Raw genomic sequence first — 19,770 nt, 5'->3', positions numbered from 1 at the left:
TGATTTGGGCATGGAATGTTTTCTTAGACTTACATAATTTGACCTTCTTTGAAATTTTACCTATCTTATAAGTTCTGTGCCTGGTTTTCAGTTCTCTTTGCCCTTCAACAGTGGGAAATGAGGGCTTATTTAAACCTTCTAAGGAAGCTATCTGACTTTATTACTTTGCTTTAAATTACTGATTAGTGGATCTGAGCCTGTCATCTTATTTCTTCACTGTCAGTGGACCTTAGCAACAAATTCTATTGTCCTTAGTGTTACTCTTTCCCCTCAAAGGCCAGTTCACGCATCTTCATGTCAGTTCAAGTCCTCTAAGAAGCAGACACCAAAATAGGATTAGATGTTTATGGAAGGAAACACTTGTGAAGGATAAAGAGAAAGGAACAGAAAGAGAGCAGGAGAGCCTTCAGATTGTGATACAGGTACAGTATCTGTGCAGGGAGAGTGGGGAGGAAAGAGAATTGGGTAGGAAGAGCCTAGTCTGTTATTTGGTCCATTTGTTGAATTCTTAACATCAGTTATGTTTCTCAGTTCTAGAATTTCCATTTGGTTCTATTTTATAGATTTCAGTTGTTTGTAATCTCCAGCTTTTATTTTCTTGAATATATTAATCACAGCTATTTTAAAGTACCTAATTAATTTACTTGAGCATCTATTTCTATTGTTTATACTTTTCTCTTGATTTTCATTTGACCCTGTTACTTTGCTTACCTACTAATTTTTATTGAATTCCAAGCATTAAATGTGATTAAAATTTCAGGGCCCTGACTGTATTTGTCTTTTTTTTTTTTTTTTTCTTTTTCTGCTGGTGACTGAGTGAAGGGCCTTGCAAATGCTAAGCAAGTGCTCTACCACTTGAGCTACATCCCAGCCTTTTGTCTTCTTTGAAGAGAATTCATTTTTTTTCCTGGTAGATCATCTTTATCCCTTTAGGGGTGGTTTTACTAGAGCTGACATTTTTCTGGTTTTTGCTTACTCCCAAGATAGAGTCCCCAAACCTATAGCAGAAGTTTTACTCCAAGAAAGTGGTTTTTACTTGCAGAGCTTAGCTCTTACTCCTAGGTTATACCCATACTTCTAAGGAAGTAGCCCTTCTGAGACTTTACCTTGACAAGTCTTGAATTCCTACCTCCATTTCCCTAACAATGTAAAATTGTTGAAATCCTTACTCAGATCTTCAGCAATCATCTGCTGAGGGTCTTACTCTGCTGTGCACAGCTTAGGATTTTGGCAATGCCTAAATTGTACCAGAATTTTGGTCTAATTCTTTGTAATTCCTTTTATTCCTCTAAATCCCAGTTCTGTTGGCAGCCTAAAATTCCAACTGGACAAGGGTTCTGTCCTGCATTTATCTTCTTTATCTTTGTCTTTCTTCTTTATCTTTCTCCTTGTCTTTCTATTCTGGTTCTTCCATTTTCTTGGAACCCTTGCCAGAAAGGTTTCCAAAGCAGTCATTCCATTGCAATTTTTCTTGTGAGATCACCAGTACTTTTTCATTGCTAATTCCAATGATCAATTCTTAGTCTTTTTCTTACTTGACCTTTTAGCAATATTTGACACAGTCAATCGCTACTTCTTCCTATAAAATTTTTCTTCTCTTGTCTCTAGGGTGCTACATTCTCCAAGTTTTCTCCTAAAGTTAACACTCCTGTTTCTATTCCTTTGCCGGAGTCTCACTTCCTTGTTTCCTTCAGGACATTGCTCAGATGTCACTTTGGGAAAACTTCTCTAATCGCTTTATGATTTAAGATTCCAACCCCATTCTTATCTCACACCATATGTATTTTATTTATTTACACTGCTTATTTTTTCCACAAGTAGGCTCTGTGAGGGAAGGAATCCCCCCTTTTTGTGCACTGCTGTATTCTGGTGCCTGGACATATAATAAATATTGGATAAGTGACCAAATGCAAGAACCATTTACCACCTGAGAATTCATTCATTTATTAAATATTTATTGAGTATAACCTGTGTTTCAGGTTCTGTACTAAATGCATAGCATTATTCCTATGCACCTGAGGATACCATAGTGAAGTCTAGTATAGGTTGGTAACATGGAAAGGCATGTAATTGGATGAAGTAATATTCAAAGTCATTTGAGATTGTCCTTTAGAATTCTAAACAAATTTAGTATTTATAACTTTTTTGTAAAGTATGAAGTCTGCTTTACTTCATATGGAAACCAACAAAATTTTGATACCCATTTTGTGACCTTTTTATGTCTTTCTTACAGCAAACTATTGAGGAGAAAAAAGGTATATCTGGATATAGTTATACCCAAGAAGAGCTAGAAAGGGTATCAGCACTGAAGAGTGAAGTTGATGAAATGAAAGGACGAACCTTAGATGACATGTCCGAAATGGTGATTACACTTTCTTTTTAGTTCTTTTATTTTCTTCTATTACTAGAAAACAGATGTTTTTGTGTTTGTTTTATTTTCAGTGAAACATTCAGATTTTCTTTTCTGTACAGTGTGTTTTATAATTCTTTGGTCTGTTCTTATCAGTCTCTCTCTCTTTTTTTGTTGAGGGTGGGTGGTACTGGGGGTTGAACCCAGGGTGTTTTACTACTGAGTCACATACCCAGACCTTTATTTATTTATTTATTTATTTATTTATTTATTTAAATTTTCAGGTCTCACTAAGTTCTGAGACTGGCCTTGAACTTGCTGGCCTCCTGCCTCTGGGATCACAGGGATATGCCACTGTGCCTAGCTCTATTTTTGTCAATCTCTTTTGAATTTTTCCATTTTAATAAGGATGTTCATCTTGTAATAGTTTATGTATGATTTTTAGATACATATATATAGCAAAAGAATAAATTTTTTTAAAAAAATAAGTTTTCCCAAATTATACTACCCTGCCTAATAAAATTATTTCCTTTTAATGTATGTCCTTAGTGTCTTTTCTTATTCAGGGCTCTTGTTCAGCCAAAATGAACTGGCATATTTTCATCAGGCATTATAATATTGAAATTTTTCCTTGTTGATAAATAGCTGCTGTGCGCCAAACTCTTCGAGTACCCTTGTCTACATTGGATATTCCCCTAGAATCTTCTGAATTTTACCAAAATCTAACTTGTTAAAAAACTAGCATTTAGTACAGAGGCAGCCTCCAGGGCTCTGTCCCTATGACTGGTGTCTATTCTGATTGGTCATTAGTTGTGCCATTCATTTATTAAGTATTTTTAATATCATGCTGTTCATATTTATGTATATCTTATATAACTTACATAACCATATATTTAAATAGTACAACACGATTATAGTTTGTATAGGCAACTTTGGAATGTATTTTATTCATTTAATATTTTCCCATAATGATTTACAGTCTTGATAATTTACACTTTGAATGATTAAATAGTATTCCATCTTGTTGAGGAATCAAAATTTACTAAGTCCCTTTCCCATTGTTTGGCCCTGAAGTAATTTATAGTTTTTATACTCTTTAACACTGCAACATATTTTTATGCAAGCAATATTTTCTTTTGAAATTTTTTAAAATGTTGTGTTTTTTGTTTAAATGACAGGTAAAAAAATTGAATTCCCTGGTATCTGAAAAGAAGTCAGCTTTAGCCCCAGTCATAAAAGAACTTCGACAATTGCGTCAAAAATGTCAAGTAAGGGAATATGATTTTGTGACATTTTTAATGTTCTGTCTTGTTCAGATGTACTAGGTAGACTACTGAATATTTTATTTGTGTAATTATAGAAAATAAATAATAATAATAATAATAATAATGTTATCTTTGAAGTTTTTGGATTAATTTATGGTACTAAGTTTGTCATAAAGCTAGGAAAGGAAGAGAAGCAGGAATTTAAACTGAAATCCACAGATGCAACCAGATGAGACTTTTTCCTTTAAATCATATGCATGTCATATCTGTAAATATTAAGCCACATCCTTCTATAGCCAAGTAAAACTCAAGAGTCTGCCAACAAGTAGTGACAAATTAACTTTGGAACTCACTTTTCTGGGAGGCATGAAAAGTGACGAAACACCATTACTTGCAAGCGAATTCTAACCACTGCTTTAAAGATAAACAGGAGGGTTAGTCTTAGCCAGGTGCAGTGGAGCATACCTATAATCCCAGCTACTTAGGAGGCTGAATCAAGAAGATCACAAGTTCAGCCTGGCCAGCCTGACAGTTTAGCAAGACCCTGTCTCAAAATACAAAGGGCTGGCCATAATAGCTCAGTGATAGAGGGCTCTGGGCCCATTCCCCAGAACCATAAAAAGAAAAGAAGTTAATACCTTCCACAAATCTAGGTCAGGTGGCCTCCACCATTTTACAGTTGCAATTATTTCATCACTCTTCCTGTAGTATTGTTAAGTTTGAAGGTGAGCTGTGCTGCAGATGCCTGATGTGGAACTAAAAAACTCTCCATCAGAGTTGGAGAAGCAAAATGAAAAATCATATCAACTTGAAATCACTTAGACATAATTTCCTTTTAATAGAAAATGCCAGAGTCTGAGATAGGTTTAGTAGCTTATCCAAGTAGATTAGTAGTAAGTTAGAGACTTGGGGCTTGATTCTAGCATGTGTATAATTTTATTTCAAATCTGCTTATACCATTACATACCATTGCTATCACAATGGAAGAGACAACAAGCTCCTGCTCCCTGGAGTTCATGCACTAATGGATGAGATATAAAGAAATTCAAGGAAAATAACAGACAATCCATCTTAAGAAAAATATATAATCAGAATTATATACCTAACTGGTGAGAAAAGAAGCAGAGATGAAGTGATGTCAGGAAGAAGTTTCAGAGAGATGATTTTTTAAAAATTTTTTTGTACAGGGGATTGAACCCAGGTACACTTAATCACTGAGCCACGTCCCTGGCCCATTTTATATTTTTTATCTAGAGACAGGGTCTTGCTAAGTTGCTTAGGGCCTTGCTGAGTTGCTGAGGCTGATTATGGCTTGTAATCTTTCTGCCTCAGTCTTCTGAGCTCCTGGGATTACAAGCATGTGCCACCATGCCTGGCCAGAAAGAAAATTTTGAACAATCTTTTCATATTGAGAACATCAGTAGTTGTTTTCATGGATGCATTCCAATTCATTCATTTTCTTAATGGTTTCCCTAAGTAAGCAACTTAAAGACAAAAGGACTGGTTATATGTATTTCCAGTTATGATAAGATGTCTTCCTGCTAGTAAGCCAATAAATCTATTTGTAAATAGTTTTTTATTAAATCCATTTACATTTTAAATAAAGAGTTTATTGAAAGGTTACTTAGGACAATGAAGGAAGTGGACTTTCAGGGAAATCCAAGAATCAGAACCATAGTATATCTGAAACAAGTAGAGAGGCACTACAATCAGAGAACATTTCGGTTCAGGAAAGTTTCAGCAACCTCACTCAGCAGTGGTAACTTGGGGATAACGATGAATTCGATAATAATCATAATTATTAAGTACAAGCTATGTGCCATACACTGTGACATTACTCATTTAACAGTCCAATAAAGTAGGGACTCCCCTTTATGCAGATGAACAAATGAAGGCACAGACAGATTAGGGATGTGCCCTAGGTCACATAGCTGGCAGATTGCTCAGGCAAGTTCTTTGTACTAACAGTATACCAATAATGATTTTTTTTTTGGAAAGGGAACTGAAGTCAACCCTGACTAATATTATTTTGTTTGCATTTACCTATTATACATTTTTGTCCATTTATAGTTTCTACTTTTTTTTTTTTTTTTTTTTGAGATGGAGTCTTGCTAAATTGCCCTGGCTGGCCTCTAACTTGTGATTCTTCCACTTCAGCCTTCCAAGTAGCTGGAATTACAGATATGCACCATGATAGGAAGCTTTTAGTTAACATTTTTTAGAAATGACTTTGTTTTAGGTATGTTTCTAGTCAAGGTTTTGCTCCATGGTATAATCTGAAAGATTTTTAAAATAAATTTAGCCCATTTATATTTATTGATAATGTGGATATATTTGATCTTAATGTTGTCATTTTATGTTTGGCTTTTGATTTTAAAGCCTTAAAAAATCCTCCCACTTCCTCTGTGTGTGTTTTCTGATTTGTGGTTTTATTCTAACAATTACATTTCCAACACTATCATTAATCGATAATGGTATCTATTAATCTTTATTGTAAAATGATAAAGTTAATATTTTTTTTCTTACTTTTCCCTCCCCATGCTCCTCTAGTACCTAATTTTAGTTGATTATATTACCTTTCTTAGTATTTGCTTTTGTGCCTTGGATATACTTATACTATTACTTGATTTGTTAGCTGTAAATGATGTCATTTGACAGTCCCTCACCTACTTCCAGCAATTAAAAAAATGAGAGAGCTGGGGTTGTGGCTCAGCGGTAGAGTACTCGCCTCGCACATGCGATACCCTGGGTTCCATCCTCAGCACCACATACAAAAGTAAACAAGTGAAATAAAGGTGCTGTGTCCAACTACAACTAAAAAAATAAATAAGTATAAAAAAAAAAATTAGAAAACCAGCTTACTTAATTATGTCTTCCACCTTCTTTTCCCTTTTTCCTCCCTGCAGTTTTTGTTCGATCATTTCTATCTTGTCAGGGAAATAACAGTTACTTTCTGTTTTGTTACCCCAGTTTCCCCTCTGTTTTTGGCTTTAAGCCTTAATTATTAGATCCAGTAGTTCTTACCAGTCCTTACATTATTCTTTATCCCACTTCTCTTTGATTGTCTGGACTTGTCTTCCAGAGGTCCTCAAAAAAGCCTCAGAAGAAAATGCTCCCTGATTAGTTTTTGCATGAGTTTGCAGTCTACATATTTCTTCCCCACCCTCCACATTTTCATTGGGGCATTATAGTTGTATTTAGTGATGGGATTTATTGTTGCATATTCATACATGTATATAATATAACATTATAATTTGGCCAATATCATTCTCCAGCACTTCCCCCTTCCCTACCCACCCTTTACTCCTTTTCTCTACTGATCTCCCTTTGATTTTTTGGAGATCCATCCCCACCTTTGTTTTCTTCTTTCTTCTCTAGCTTCTGCATATGGAAAGAAAACATACAACCCTTAACCTTTTGAGTTTGACTTATTTCACTTAACATGATGGTCTCTGGTTCCATTCATTTTCCTGCAAATGACAAAATTTTATTTTTCTTTATGGCTGAATTAAACTCCATTGTATATATACACTACATTGTCTTTATCTATTTATCCCTTGATGGACACCTAGGTGCAACTTACATATTTCAACGGCAGCTTACTAGATCATGCTTTCTTTCCTTGAAGAGTTTTAAAGCATAGCTATATAGTCTTCTAGAGTTAAAAGTGGCTATCAAGAGGTCTGAGGCCAGCCTAAATTTTTTTTGTGACTTGATCTTATCAAGAGTATCTATTTTCCATTTGTATTCCATGTGTTCAACGGATCAGGCTTTTTAACTATGTTATTCAAAACTTCCTGGTGAATGAAGAGTTGTTGTTGTTGTTGTTGTTTTTTGTTTTTGTTTTTGTTTTGTTTTGTTTTTAGAGAGAGGGAGAGAGAGGGAGGGAGGGAGAGAGAGAGAGAGAGAACTTTTAATATTTTATTTTATTTTTTTTTAGTTATCGGCGGATACAACATCTTTTTTTGTTTATATGTGGTGCTGAGGATCGAACCCCGGCCGCACGCATGCCAGGCGAGCGCGCTACCACTTGAGCCACATCCCCAGCCCCGAGTTGTTGTTTAATGGACAAAAAGTCTCAGTGAAAGTTTTTCAGTTGAAAAGGGTTCTAGAGATTGATGGTGGTGATGGTTGCCCAACATTGTAAATGAACTTAATGCCACTGAACTCTGTACTTAAACATAGTGAAGATGGTAAATCTTATGTGTATTTTACTATACCTAAAAGAAAAAACACCTTATTTTTTAAAAAAAGTTTCCTGTAAATTATATATTTTATTTGTATTTGTTAACCCTCTTGGCTCTTGGGTAATGCTTTTTGCCTCAGAGGCTTATTTTGCCTACTATTAAAGCAGGTATGCCAACTTTCTTATCATTAGCATTATTTAGTACATCTTTTTATATGTTCCCTTTGAGTTTTATGTGTCCTTAGTTTTGTCCTATATGTGCCTCATAAATAGCATATAGCTAAATTTTTTATACCTTTATTTATTTATTTGTTTGTTTGTTTATGTGGTGCTAGGAATCGAACCCAGTGCCCTATGCATGGTAGGCAACTTAGTCCCATTTGCACTTACTGGTTATTGATACATTTGGATTCTTAAAAATTCTGTTCATTCTATTTACTGTTTCAGCTTAATTTCTTTTTTTCAATCCCCCATTGTACCAATCCTATTTTGTTTCCCTTTTACATCTTTTTTTTTCTTCTACTTTGATTCTGATGATTTACTCTTAAGTTTTTAACATCTAGTCCAGATCTAACAAAGTCAAGAGTTAGTCAGCATCTCCTAGCAATATAGGACAGCAGAGTAACTTAACACCCTCTCCTATCTTGAATGGATGTTGTTAGTCTCTGGCATTTTATTTCCTTCTTATTTCTATCTCTAAAAGTACTTGTCATTGTTATTATAATTGCTATTTTATACAATCATTTCCTGTTTAGATTTATCTAGATAGTTAGCAGTTCTCACCATTGCTGCTTATATTCTACTCCTTCCTTCTGGATCCTGTTTCCTTCTTCCTGAATTTCAGCTTTCCTTGTTTTGTATTCCTTAGTAGTTCTCTCAGTAAAGAATCACTACAACAAATAATGTAACCTTTTTGGAGGATGTTTGTGTGAATAATGGCTTGGTCAGAAAAAAATATCTTTTCACTGCTTTCTCTTAATGCATTGAAGGGTCTGCTATCAGTTTATCTTTTCTTTTTGGGCCATTTTGCTCATATAATTGGTTTTAATGTCTTTATCTTTTTCTTCAGTGGTGTCTAGTTTTGCTACCATAATCTAAGTGTATATCTAGAATTTATTTTGTGTCTTTATTTCTGTTAAAATTGTATATAATACATTCAAATATTCTCTCCTCCATTTTTTTTCTAGTCTGTTTTCCATTTAGACATGTGCTATACATGTCTATTCTGTTCCTTATTGCTTAACCTCAGTTTCATGATTTTCATCTTTTTGTTTATGTTGAATATTGAGTAATTTCTTCAGTTCTCTTTTCTAATTCAATATTTTTATTGTCACTGGTGTCTATTCTATCCACTTTAATTTCTGTGACTATGTTTTTTATTTTGATTTTTTTCAGTGTGATTTTTCTAATCCTTTCTATTTGTTTTTTAAATTTTAAGCATATTTATTTAATGAGCTTATTTCTAGGATCCAAAGTTCCTGAGGTGTGATCCTGCTGTAATTTATATCTTCTGATTCTTACTCCTTAATGTATTAATTGTTTGCTTACATGTTTTCTGCTTTGAGACTGTCAGCCTGCCATTAACATGATTTTGTCTCTTGAATCTTGGCAGCTAAGGTGGAATATGTGTCCCTCCAGAATGGATTTGCAGTTATTCTGCCAAGGTTTTTAGAAATAACACAAGCTTGGCGCTAATTTTGAGCTTATCTTGGGAGTTCCTAGACCATGCGGTGGGGTAAATACTAACCTCAGGCCTACCTGATTTCAGGCCTCCTTTCCTTGTCTGCTGTCTCTGCAGCACTAGAGTTGCATAATGACCAACTTGACTATAAGACTGACCAACCAAAAAGGCTTTCATTAACTATAGCATCTTCATCTCTTCAAGAGGCCCAGCAGCTACCTAAGTAAAGAATATCTGCTGCCCCTTCTCCCACTTAGGGTGTATATGACTGTTACCCTTGAGAGTCATAGCTATAGCTGTAGGTCACTTTGATAAATGAAAGCCACAGCCCCTTTTCCCACGCTATCTTTTATACTAGTCACCCCAAGTCAGATACAATTCTTTGTTGTATGGACAACAAAGGCAGCACACACAACATTACTAATCTATGGTAAGTCTTCCATTTCCAAGGAAACTGTATTATGTGAAACCAGAGTCATTCTCAGGGACTGGTATTAACCCTTTACTTACAGGGTCCTAAGTTGAAGGCATTTTGGATTTATTATAGGACCCTCAGTTCTAACTTCCTGCATAGGCCCAAGGTATTCTTCTGCCCTGACTGGACATCAAAAATCACTCTATTACCAGGATTGACTGCCTTCCACCCTTTCACCAAGAGTAGCCACTGTGTCATTTGTTGTTTACGACCCTGGTGATTCCTCTTACTTCCTTAAGAATTCAGTTCAGGGGTTGGGGATGTGGCTCAAGTGGTAGCGTGCTCGCCTGGCATGCATGCGGCCTGGGTTCGATCCTCAGCACCACATACAAACAAAGATGTTGTGTCCGCCAATAACTAAAAAATAAATATTAAAAACTTCTCTCTCTCTCTCTCTCTCTCTCTCTCTCTCTCTCTCTCCCTCCCTCCCTCCCTCTCTCACTCTCTCTTTAAAAAAAAAAAAAAAAGAATTCAGTTCAGCTCTGTATTTAAAAGAATATGTACCTAATCAAGTATTTTTTCAATACTTTAATCATTTCTAGGTTTTGCAGCAGATTTTCAGATAATCTCCTTCAAAATATTACATTAGAATAAACATTGAAACTACTGAAAATGGCCTGAACTCAAATTCTGACACCACCCCTTTCCAGCAGTATATCTTTGGCAAGGTATATGCCCCCCCTCCAATGTTCTCCAAGCATTGTGTGGGATAGTAATAGCCCTTCAAGGAACTTTTATGAGATTCACTTATTGTTAAGGGTCCAGTTCAAACACCCTAGAAAATTCTTCTGATCAGGCCCTTATCTAAGCCTTCATCCTCCCTTCTCACTACTTCCCAGACCTAATCCAGCCTAATAAACAGTTTGTAAGTTCCTTAATTGTTCTTGTTCTTTCTTCCAATCCTTCATACATAGTGTTCCTTTTTAAAAAATATCCTCTTCCCCTTGTTCACCTTTCCCCTGACTAATCTTACTAATTCTTATGCTCAGTTTCTCCAGGAAGTTGTCACATTCACTGATCCCTAAGCCTGGGCTGGGGTGTGTGAGAGTCCTCTGTGCTCCTATGCACCTTGCATTTGCCCATCAGAGCACCCAGCAGCCTGTGTACTTGTTTGAATGTTACTTGAGGGGAAGAATTTGGGGCTATTTTGTTCACTGTTTGTATCCCAAGCTCCTAATAAAGAGCCTGGCACACAACTCACTACATGGTAGCTATTATTCTTATCAGCATTTCCATCTGTCATAATTCTCAAATGTCTGATTGTTGTATAAATAACTCTTAAGTATGCCAAGAAGCTTAGAATTAAGTTACAAGACTGACAAGGGCACGCATTGTTTCAGAGCCACATTTTAGGCCTTTGTTTTTCACTTACTCAGTCATTTGCCCTTTTCATATTAGGAACTAACCCAGGAGTGTGATGAAAAGAAATCCCAGTATGATAGCTGTGCAGCAGGCCTGGAAAGCAATCGGTCCAAATTAGAACAGGTAAGAAGAGAATTTTTATTATAACAATTTAGCAAAAACTGCTATGTATGCACATTTTCATTATATCAGTGTCAGAAGATTCTCAAATCTTTATCATCATCTTCTGACCTGTCTTTCAAGCTTCAGAAGTGTTTCTTTTTTTTTATTATTTTTTATTTTTTTAAATTTTTTATTGATTTTATTATTTTTTTAAACAAAGTACAGTTTTTTTTTTAAAGAGAAAGAGAGAGAGAATCTTATTATTTATTTATTTTTTTTTTAAATTGTTGGTTGTTCAAAACATTACATAGTTCTTGATATATCATATTTCACACTTTGATTCAAGTGGGTTATGAACTCCCATTTTTACCCTGTATACAGATTGCAGAATCACATCAGTTACACTTCCATTGATTTATATATTGCCATACTAGTGTCTGTTGTATTCTGCTGCCTTTCCTATAGAAGTGTTTCTTTAAACTTTATATGTACACACTGAATTTTTTCATCTATACCACTACTGCCAAAGTCCAGAGTCTACTGTCACTTGCAAAGTTTCCCACAGTAATCTTCTGCCTGCCCTCCTGCTTCCACTCTTGTTTTCCTAAGTTTCATTCTCCATAGAGTAGTCAAAGAAACCTGTCTAAAATTTAAACCATCCCACATTGGCTTCCCGTAGCACTTAAAATCTGACTTCCAGCTGGGTGCAGTGGCACACGCATTGTAATTACAGGCTCAGGAAGCTGAGGCAGAAGGATTGCAAGTTCAAAACTAGCCTTTGCTAGTTTTAATGAGGGCCTAAGCAACTTAGTGAGACCCTGTCTCTAAAAAAAATTTTCAAATTAAAAAAGGGCTGATGATGTGGCACAGTGGTTGAGTGTCCTTGGTACCAAAAAAAAATAAAATAAGAGCTGACTTCCAAACCGGTATACAAGGCCCCACCTGCCTCATTAACTTCATATCCATGTGCTGTGATTCTCATCCATGGAGCTCTACCCACAAGGGCTTTCTTCCTGAACTCCAAACAGGTCCAGCTAATTTTCACCTCCTGGCTTTTGCATGTGCTCTTCCCTCTGCCTGGGGCACTCTGCCCTCACTCTTTGTTTTACTCTCTTCTTTCATCAAGCAGGTTTTAGCCTACAAATCACTTCCTCTTAAATATCTCTTAGCACCCTATACTTCTTCCCAACCTGGCCCACCCTGTCTCCATATCACATTCTACTGTTGAGTTTTCTTTGTAGCACTAATTCCCTTCTACAATCACTTTCACTTCATGTTTTTTTTTTTTGTTGTTGTTGTTGTTTATATCAGCCTATCTCCTTTACTTAAATAAAAGCAAGGACCTGTCTGGCTTATTCCCTGCTGTGTCCCCAGCACTGAGGACAGTGCTGGACACAGTAAAACTTAATAAATCAACAACTGAATCCTCAAGTTTTGGAGTAATATGCATCATCTCTAAAAAAAATAAAAATAAAAACCTATTCTGTCAGTAAAAAAGATTTATAATTGCAGAAGAAGAAATGGCTCTCTGGTGTTTCTTTTATTGTACATTTAAAGTTATCCTTTTTTCATCTGTCTTATTCTTTCAATAATGTTGCCGATTTAAACTAATTGTAGGAAGTTAGAGGACTCCGTGAAGAATGTCTTCAAGAAGAGAGTAAATACCATTATACAAATTGTATGATTAAGGTAAGACAAAGAAAGTTGGATCAGAAACTTTTTCTGAGTTTTTTTTTTTTTTTTTAATCAAAGATTTCCCTGAAACTTGTCTTTCTATTTAGAACCTAGAAGTTCAGCTTCGTCGTGCTACTGATGAGATGAAGGCATATGTCTCTTCTGATCAACAAGAAAAAAGGAAGGCATTTAGGCAAGTGATATTTTTTTATATTGAGTTTTTAATTTCTTACTTTAGAAGTTTAATAAATAAAATAGAATTATACATATTTAGAATATTTAAATAAGCAGATGGTAAGTTATTGTTTAGGACTAAATTTTATTAAACATCTTCTGGATATTCCAGCCCTGCTACTAAATAGAAATACTTGTATTTTATTTCTTGCTTGTTTGCTTTTTTTAATATGGTAAAATATGTATAATAAAATTTACTATTTTAACCATTTTGTAAGCATACAATCCCATTAGCACTTATTATATTGAAAATGCTGTGCAACCATCACTACTATATGTTTTCAAAACTGATTCCTCATTGCAAACACAAACTTTTATAACCATTAAGCAAAACTCCTCATTCCAGAAATACGTATATTTTTTAAAATATTTTTTTTAGTTGAAGATGGACACAATAGCTTTATGTATTTTTATATGGTGCTGAAGATCAAATCCAGTGCCTCACACATGTGAGGCAGGCACTCTACTGCTGAGCTATAGCCCAGCCCCAAATATATATAATTTTATAGTTGCTTTTGTGTGTGTGTGTGTGTGTGTGTGTGTGTGTGTGTGTGTGTTGGTGCTGGTGATGGAACCCAGGGCCTCACGTACAATGAGCAAGCTCTCTGCCACTGAGCTACATCCCAATCCTATAGTTGCTTTTTTATAAGCATTAACATTTGTTTCTTTTTAAAGCCCCACGTGGCTGGGACTCTTATCATCTGCCTGTTAATTGTGCAGTGTGATGACTGCATTTTAGCTAGAAACGATGTGATTGCAGTGTGCCAGCATTTAAAGTGAGAAGAGTGTATAAATACTACTTAGTCCTTATATGGTGATTCTTTTTGTAATCCTAGCTTGTGGCATACTTTATTAATCAAATCATATCTTTAAAAAATTCATTTATAGTTGAATTGCCAGCTATAATAAAATTCAGTAATTGAACAACATAAGCTTTATTTGCCCCTCATCACAATTCAAATGTTTTGCTCTCACAATCCAATAAGATCTTGATGTTTAGGATTCACATTTATTTGAGATTATATAAGATTTTGATGGGGGTTGGGATGTAGCTCAGTGGCAAAGTGTTGCCTTGCATTTGCAAAGCACTGGGTTCGACCCCCAGTTCCAAAAAAGAAAAAAGAAAAAAAAAACCCACCAAAAAAAATAATAAGATTTAAAAAAAATTTTTTTTGAGTGCCATAAACATTAATATTACAAAAAGATATCTAAGAAATAGTGTCTTTGCAGAGGCTGAATGTTTATATGTATATAGTACACTGGAATGCAAGCCAGACTGAAAATGTCCTATAAACAGAGCAATGTTTTTTTCTAATATATACTCTCACACATTAAACTAAAAATGTCCTCATTCAGATTCTTTTGCTAAATGCAAATTTTGCTTTATGAATCTATATGGTCAATGCTAAGATATGAGAATAGTTCTTAAAAAATAAAAAGGTTACAGAAATTAAGTTCCATTTCTTTCAGAATTATCAATATAAATAGTAAAGAAAGAAATAATTGCTCCTGAACTATCGATTTTTATTTTTATTTTTATTTTTTGGTTGTGCTGGGGATTGAACCCAGGGCCTTGTACATGCAAGGCAGGCACTCTACCAACTGAGCTATACCCCCATCCCACTCTCAACTATTGATTTTCTAATCATTTTTCTAGCAAGATGTTCTTTTTCATCATTAAAAAAAATCATTATAAACCTTCAGTGTTCCCTACTTTTGGTGTGGAAAAATATTGTGCCATGATTATAGCAATACATAAGAATATTATGATATTCTCTTTTTTTTTAAAGAGAGAGAGAGAAAGAGAGAGATTTTAATTTTTTAATATTTATTTTTTAGTTTTCGACGAACACAACATCTTTGTTTGTATGTGGTGCTGAGGATCGAACCTGGGCCGCATGCATGCCAAGCGAGCGCACTACCGCTTGAGCCACATCCCCAGCCCAGAATATTATGATATTCTAACCCTATTAATACGTACCTAAAATATCAGCATGGACACAGCATTTTTTAAAAATATTTTTTAGTTGTCAATGGACTGTTATTTTATTTATTTATTTGTGGTGCTGAGAATTGAACCCAGTGCCTCACACATGCTAGGCAAACGATCTACCACTAAGCCACATTGTTATTCCATTTTCAAATTTTACAGTTCTTTCGGTGAGCCCCAAAGTATAAGAAATTAGCTTGGCTTTGAAAAATTGTTTGCTCTTAATGCTACTTAAGAAGGCAACATATCTTAGCTCAGGATACTGGAGAAGGAATCATAAAACTTTCTTCTAATCTGGTTTTTCACTTTCTAGTTGTGTGACCTTGGACAGATCACTCTATTGTCTGTAAAATGAGAGCATCATTTATAGAATCAAGTAATAGAGTATACACAGCAGTGCTTTGGCAACTGTATAGCATGATACCTAGAGAGCAAAGGCCCTGTCTGTCCTGTTTTGTACTTGAAACCCAGAGCACACCTAACACCTAATATTCTATAATATTCTCTCTCTCTCTCTCTCTCCCTCCCTCCCTCCCTCTTTTTTATTTAATCCAGGTCCTTTTTTTTTTTTTAAGTTGTAGATGGACACAGTACCTTTATTTTATTTTTATGTGGTGCTGAGGATCAAACCCAGTGCCTCACACAAGCTAGGCAAGCGCTCTACCACTGAGCCACAACCCCAGACCCCCATAATTATTTCTTAAGCAACTATTGGATTAATTTAGATTTTAGTATGTATATCATATTAATAAGCCTGTTAATATATTGAAAATTTTTTACATAATTGGAAATGCAGGAATAATTTGAACAATTCTGAGGCCTAGAAGAATAAATGAATTATCTAAAGTAATCTGAGCTATACATTCTTGTTGAGTAATAGGTCATTTATATCCTTCTAGCTTTTTTTCTTTGGCAAACTGGAAAACCAAACAGTTTGACTTAGTGTCTCATAAATTTTAAGAGTAAAATTAAGTTCATCAGGAATATATTTATTCTCTTCCACCCTCATTCCTGTGCATAAATTCTACCTTGACTTAAGCTCTGTAAGGATCTTGGGTACTTTTGATTGCCATTCTCTCTATTCTACTCACTTTTGTATCCCTTTTTTGCACAAATGCATAATAATCTTTCTCTTCATTTAGGCTGCTATATTTTCTCTTCTGGTTTATTATTTCTTAGAGTCTTAATTTTGTATTGTTTACTTTTATTAAATACAATCTATTTACATTCAAATATAAGGTCTACAGTCTCTCTTAAACTCTTTGTCATTTGTTTCTTTGTCCTCTATTCTTCAATTTTTGTCCTTGACATGTCACCAACTTTATATCTTATTTCTGTCTTGTATGGTCAAGACAATTTTTAAAAAATTTTTGACATTTTAAAAAATGTTTACATTAAAACTTATTTTTCTATGAGAACTTACTTGAAACATCCAATCTGTCTAGATGATTAAAATGCCCATGCATGTTAAATATAGATAGTAAAATATGTGAATTTGTGAATTTCTTTTTGCTAAAATTCATATGAAATGCTGTCTTTTGGAAATGGAACTGTTAAACCACCTCTGTGAGCAGTATAGTACTATCTATACTTTTTCAGTGATGTGGAAGAGGTGGGAGGGAAGCAATTACAAAAGGTAATGTGTGTGGGGTACAATGGCACACACCTGTAATTCCAGTGGCTCAGGAGGCTAAGACAGGCGGATTGCAAGTTCAAAGCTAGCTTCAGCAACTTAGTGAGGCCCTAAGCAATTCAGTGAGACCCTGGCTCTAAATAAAATACAAAAAAGATATGGGGGTGTGGTTCAGTGGTTGAGTGCCCCTAAGTTCAATCCCTACTACCCCCTCCCCAGGGGGAAAAAAAAGGAAATGTGTTAGTGTATTCATACTTAGGCATTTTAAGGCATCATTTTCCTGTATGTTTTTTGCATTTTGTTTTGCTGGGTAAACAGTGCATATAATGAATAAATGAGTCCAAATATTGCAACACCTAGTCTGTAGATGTTAAAGAGGTTGCCAGTGTATGACCAAGTAGTTAGTAAAATTAGCACATTTTATACATTTGTGTTGAATTTATAGGAAACCTTGTCCTTTGTAAATGACTTCTGGATATGATTTTGTTCAACCATCTCTAAGCATGACATATGCTTGTACTTGTCCACTGAACTGAAAGTAGAGAGGAAGGAAGTGAGAAGGAAAAGCTTCAAGGACAAAATGGTCATTATTAGAAGATACATCAGATTATAACCATTGCTAGCTGTGCAATTTTATTTACCAGTGCTGTGAATAATAGTGTCTATGTTAAATGAATCAATGTTTAGGGTTCTTATGTATGTGTGTGTGTGTGTGTGTGTGTGTGTGTGTGTGTATATATATATATATATATATATATATATATATATATATATAAAATATTTAGAAGTATTTGATATATTTAAAAGTAACAGAATAAAACTTTTTGTAAATAGGTTTTAAAAACTTATTTTTATTTAGCTTACAAAAGAAAAACTTATAAAAACAAAAAGTAATCATTATGAAGCAATGTGCACAGAAATTTATGCTGTCCACATGGCCGAGCCTTTTTGGTGTATGTTATGCCATATTTTTTTCACAGACATTTACTAATACATCCGTATAAACATTTTCCCCTCTATAGGCATTTAGTTTGTTTGTTTGCTGATTTATTTCTATTCTAAGCACTGGAGGGAGTTTTTTTGTAATGTGATTTCCTAGAAATAGAATTGCAGAATTATATACTATTTAATGTTTAAAATGGGTATTCTTTCTCCTTCCTGCAAGCCTTGTTAAAGTATAATTTAAAATAGTTTGCCATTGTTTTAAGGGTATAATAACCAGAAAAGCACTTAACATCTTAATTCTCTTAATTACCTAAGCAATGTTTTGTCGTCTTCTTTTTTATTTTTTTTCCTTAAATTACTGTTTGCTAGAACTGACTGAAGACAGGGAAACAAAAAGTGTTTGAAAATGGATTTTATTGTGACTCTAGTACCCATTTTAAACTATTTTGACTAATATATTTAGATAGGTCTGTTGATTTATAATTTAGTTGTATGATTAAATCAATTGAAGTAAATTGAAACTAAATCATTATGTCGACTCCCTAGGGAACAGTATACCAAAAATATTGCTGAACAAGAAAACCTTGGAAAGGTGAGAATTATTCTTTTCTTTTTAATATATCTAACTAATTCAGGCTTTTTAGTTCATGGTTATGATGTTGTTCTTTTTAAAAGGTTATAGTTTAATTTTTTTGAAGGGAAATTGTTAATTTTTTTATAGATGAAGACCATTCCTTAGGAAGTCAGGGGCTGGAGGTGTAGTTCAGTGCTAGAGCACTTGCCTAGCATGCATGAGGCCCTGAGTTCAATTCCCAGCACAAAAAAAAAAAAAAACACCAAAAAAAAAAAAGAAAGAAAGAAAGAAAGAAAATCCATTGTGCCTTCTTTTATTTTTTATTTGTTTATTTATTTGTTTGTTTATTTATTTATTTTTTGGTGCTGGGAATCAAATTCAGGGCCTTGTGCACGCTAGTCAAGCACTCTACCACTGAGCTACAGTCCTAACTCTACAGCAGAATTTTGGGGAAAAAAAAATCACCTAGCTTTAAAATAACAGTTCATAATAAGGTTCTTATTATAGTTTTCAGATTATTCTCACATTTTTCTGTTTATGAAATATACATATAGTTGTTCATTTATTTTATTTAATAAAGACAAAGCCTTCTATGTACTGGTTTAAGCCCTTTACAAACATTGATTCATTTAACATGGACAACTGAAAAACCTTATGGATTAGCTATTGACAAAACAAAATACCTGAAAAAAACCTATTGGTTTCAGGCCTGTGAAGAGTGTACTACATGACAATGGCAGGGAGTCTATAGCAGAGCAAACTGCTAACCTCATGAGGAAGCAATAGAGAAAAACTAGAACTAGGTCCCACAGTCTCCTTTAAGAGCATGCCTCTGGTGTCTTACTTCCTAAAGGTTTTACCACCTCCCAATAACACTGCCCTAGGGAACCAAGGCTTTAACACATGGACCGTTGGGGGAATATTCAAGATCTAAACTACAGCACCTTACTTAAAATATTCAGCTCCCAAAATTATCTGAGGACTACTAAAATAGGAGTTTATGACTGAGTCTTGTTTTCTCAGTTCTCTGAGCCATTCCTACTAAAAGAGGTGGTAGGTACTAAAGGCCTTGACCATCAGGATTAAATAACTAACCAATAATTATTGGAATTAACTTCATAAAGCAACATGCTTTAACAACACTAGCCATGTCATTCTTGGAGGAAAAAAAGTCCTCTGTCAGAAGAAAGATGACTGATTATTGACTGGGGTCCTGGATAAGCCCCCTAACAACTTTATTTCTTCATGTTTAAACTGAAATAGGTAGATGAGAAACTTAAAAATTAAATGACCAAGATG

The 19,770-nt window shown here is 34.6% G+C and overlaps 1 protein-coding gene across 1 annotated transcript in view; it reads left to right on the top strand.

The window, feature by feature from the left end:
• The window catches only part of Ift81 (intraflagellar transport 81), a 70,436-nt gene that overhangs the window by 45,006 nt on the left and 5,660 nt on the right, over positions 1-19,770 (top strand). Inside the window, exons 13-18 of the mRNA XM_076866747.2 lie at positions 2,234-2,362; positions 3,529-3,618; positions 11,356-11,442; positions 13,039-13,110; positions 13,203-13,288; positions 18,444-18,489. Coding sequence (XP_076722862.1) covers positions 2,234-2,362; positions 3,529-3,618; positions 11,356-11,442; positions 13,039-13,110; positions 13,203-13,288; positions 18,444-18,489 — 510 coding nt within the window. The remainder of the gene's footprint in view (positions 1-2,233; positions 2,363-3,528; positions 3,619-11,355; positions 11,443-13,038; positions 13,111-13,202; positions 13,289-18,443; positions 18,490-19,770) is intronic.

Source organism: Callospermophilus lateralis, chromosome 1 (genome assembly GCF_048772815.1).
Source record: "Callospermophilus lateralis isolate mCalLat2 chromosome 1, mCalLat2.hap1, whole genome shotgun sequence".
Classification (NCBI taxonomy): Eukaryota; Metazoa; Chordata; class Mammalia; order Rodentia; family Sciuridae; genus Callospermophilus; species Callospermophilus lateralis.
Note: the sequence above shows the minus strand (reverse complement) of the source record. Positions and strands in the feature narration are given on the sequence as shown.